At 36.1% G+C, this 3,734-nt stretch overlaps 1 protein-coding gene across 1 annotated transcript; it reads left to right on the top strand.

Annotated features, from left to right (window-relative positions):
• Nucleotides 1–269: 269 nt before the first annotated feature.
• Nucleotides 270–2,964, top strand: LOC110444667 (the record flags this gene model as incomplete). The annotated part of the gene is made up of 5 exons (XM_021489029.1): nucleotides 270–451; nucleotides 1,013–1,165; nucleotides 1,363–1,508; nucleotides 2,312–2,454; nucleotides 2,867–2,964. Coding segments are annotated over 5 exons (722 nt in total), but the record flags the coding sequence as incomplete, so codon positions are not given.
• Between the last annotated feature and the right edge of the window lie 770 nt (nucleotides 2,965–3,734).

Here is a 3,734-nt window from a genome sequence, read left to right as displayed (position 1 = left end):
TTTCCTTCTCCAATAGATATTTTGAAATGGTGAACCATTTGTAACGTGCCATCATCTTGGACGAATGACGTATGTGACAAAATTGCTGACGCTACACTGGTTACAATGCATTAAGTGATGGTGACGAATTTAGAAGTTTTGTTTCTTGAACGTATCTCAGTTTGATTTTCATTAAAGTATAAAATGTCATTTATCAATTTGATTATCTGTCACAAAAATAATAAGGTTTGATTCATTATGGCCCTGATGACTGTTACTTAACCTTACAGCCTCACTGACGTGTAGTAACATTCAAGTACTCGGCGCAGCAGGCGTGTCAGCCCTGTCTACAACACAGCTGAGTAGCCTTGCTGATCAGGAGTTCACTAGTTGCATAGAGACACTGGGATCAGTAACGGACTACAGTGACGCACAAAAGACGGCCCTTCTAGACGTCGCCACGAGGAGTAGTGTAAGTGGACATTAATATACGGTAGAATACGGTAAACATCTTTTATATCTTTTAATGTTTGAAATTTTACCAATTCACCAATTATTATCAATTGACTCGACAGTCCTAACAATATGAATCGCAAATTTGATTATGTGTTATTTCGAGTTTTCAGACTACACAGAACCAATGCTTTAAACCGCATATTCCTTTGTGTTGCTAATCAAACTTGTTATTTTAGTAGAACAGTTCGTGCCTGGGTATTCCAATATTTATTGGTGCTTATTTGCCTCAATACTCATTACTTAGATATATTAAGGTTATTAATTTTAATAGAAGAACGACTTTGAAACAAAAATGCGTATTTGATGACGCTGTAGTAAACGATTGAAAAATTATTGATCAGAAAATATATAGAAGAAACTGAACTAATGAAGCTTCAAAACAGATACCTAATATAACATTTTTTAAATATACTTTCTTCTACTGTAATGCCATTTAAACTCAATATCATTGGGAAACAATGGCAAAAGCTACTCGATATAAGATAAGATGAACATATCATGATAATGATCGTTTCAGGTTTTGGGCGCCCCATCCACTTGGTCCACCACCAACGTCTACAATACTGGTGTGATATGTCAGGCCCTGACAGAGGCCCAGATCGGTACCCTCACTCTAGACCTGGACGCCGTCAGTCGACTCGGACAGTTCGATGGTTGGGATAGTCTTAAGGTCAGGGTCTAGTTTGATTTAATGTAGGGCTGGAGAAGGTTGCTGAAGACATTGAAAACTACCAAAGAGAAGAAATGAAAATGAAATTTAGAATATAAATATTAAGTTGAGCTTTTAACAGTGTAACTTGAAAAAAATCATCTATGATTGAAAGAGGAAATCTTGGAGGTTAATACGATGATTATTTTCATTTCAAGAAAAAGGCAGTGTTTGAACGATGGTTGAGTCTACTGAAGGGAGGAGATAGCAGTACCATTACGTCCAGTGAACTCAGGTCACTAGGTCATATAACCTGTGGAGCGACAACAAGCCACATCGATGTCATCCCACACGCTATCTATAAGTACGTATCATCAAAAGTATCAAAAAACTTGGACACAATTCATATTGTTGTCACCCCACGCATTATTTATGAATAAGTTATATTTCAAAAGTCATTGCAAAACGTTTTGTATTAAGGACTTAATACTCTTAAGTTTACATTCTTCTGTCTGTAGTCAGTTTGATCTCATATTGATCACTTGGTCATATACCTTGTGAGTCGGACACAATTCCTCCCAGTGAAATTTTATGTGTTGTTTATCAGTAAGTATCATCATTCAAATGCCAATTAATTATGTTGTTGAACAACGTACCTGTATGAAACATGCGATCTCCTTAAGCTCATATCTGTCATAAATGATCGGAAACAGCTACATCCTCAACTGGATTGCTACAACATATACCTGGCGGGTCATATATCATCCTCATCATTGTCATTTCGCATGTTTTTGTAGGTCTATATTTTTATCCAAACATCATTAGCACAATACGCACACTAGTATATTAGAAACGTATGCACGAAATACATTTAATATGACCTTTATATGGAAATTACTTTTGACCTCTATCCTCACAACTATAACGGAGCATCACTTTACGACAATAGCTATTTTAAATTTAACAATAAATACGCATTAGTTTTCAAATCCAAATCTGCATATGTCATTAGGTAGTTCAAGGCATGTCTTAGCAATTTATCGTTGTACTATTCTCTACCAAATATCCTTCGTCGATGCAATGCTTTCCTTTGAGCGATATAAACTGAAAGTAAACACTGCAACAAGTACTAATCAAAACTCTTATATAATGAATTTTGCCTTACAGGAATGCGGCAGACTCGATCGGCGAGCTGACGAGCTGTGAGGACACACAACTGCAATCGTTTGCCGCCTTGGCAAAAGCAGCTTACGGGAGTGACGTCACTACGTGGCTTTCCTCTGTTATATCTAACATTGGGATAACGATAGGTAATACAGATTTGTAAATATATCACAGAAAAAAAAGCCACCGAGAGAAAAACGTCATCGTCGCTACCAAACCATTGCGAAACGTCTATTGACAAATCAAGACAACTGGTATACAGGAACATATAAAAGTGACTCGATAGGCTAGATGAACCATCTGCTGCCAACGAATCATTGTAGCCACAGTGTTTTTTTTATATAAACCCCTTCAATCTACGCTAACTAAATTGTGAACTAATTTCCATTTACCTAATGTCGTTGTCAGTCAGTGTCTTGAATCGTTCGCAGTTGACATATTCTTTGTTGTATTACTCCTTGCTAGATACAGTGACACGCAACACTGACTCGCTAGATTGAGTGATATACGTAGCCCTTTTCAGTTGACCTATTATATAACATTTGTATCGTTATACAGGCGGTTTACCGACCTCTGATATTGGTGTGCTATCGACTACTCAGATAGATGCTATAGACTCCATCCACATCTCGCACATTCCACCTGCTACATTTGCAGTAAGTAACGTATGAACGTACAGCCTGTGTGTGAGTATTCATAAAAGTAGTAAATATAGATATATAGAGTTGCGATACTTACGAAATTAGTTTTTAAACAAGTTTATCCATGGCAGTGTACTGATGAAACATATAGATTATAAAAGATGAATGTTCCTCAGCAATATGCATGTTTTATATCGATAATGTTCAATTTCAACAAAGTCGCAAAAAGAAAAACAATCAAAATTTCGCAAAGGAAATATCGGTTTTCGAAGTGTCTGTACGCCAAAGGTTACGTACGAAAATCGAAAGGTGAAGTATAGAGATGGTCGACATGTCCTTGAAGATGTATCGGTACATGTGTACAAACTCTTTGAAGGAACAAGACGGTTCTTAACTTGTCCTTTTTTAATGACATACATTGAATATTCTTTTACGGAAGTTTACGTAAACTAACAAGTGATTTTAAACGGTACACATTTTAGTAAACGGTAACTTTCTCGACAATTCTCCGATCGAGTAACTGGTTAATCGGTTAGTTTGGCTACCAAACATTTAACAACAAATATACATTATATGTTTAGCAAATATTCCGTTCAAAATCAATTTATGTCCATATATATTAATTTGCACGATAGTTTTACTTTAACTTTTACTTTATTTCAAATCCTCAACACCAAAACGCAGGAAATATAAAAGTTTCCTTTGCCAACATTCGTCAGCATAAAGTGGGATACAAGCTGATTTTACTCCATGTTTTAGGGGTCATTTTTATAATTCATTCGAAA

The sequence above is a fragment of the Mizuhopecten yessoensis genome, unplaced genomic scaffold, assembly GCF_002113885.1.
Source record: "Mizuhopecten yessoensis strain PY_sf001 unplaced genomic scaffold, ASM211388v2 hete_36158838, whole genome shotgun sequence".
In the NCBI taxonomy this organism is placed as follows: Eukaryota; Metazoa; Mollusca; class Bivalvia; order Pectinida; family Pectinidae; genus Mizuhopecten; species Mizuhopecten yessoensis.
This window is presented reverse-complemented; position numbering and strand designations above follow the sequence as displayed.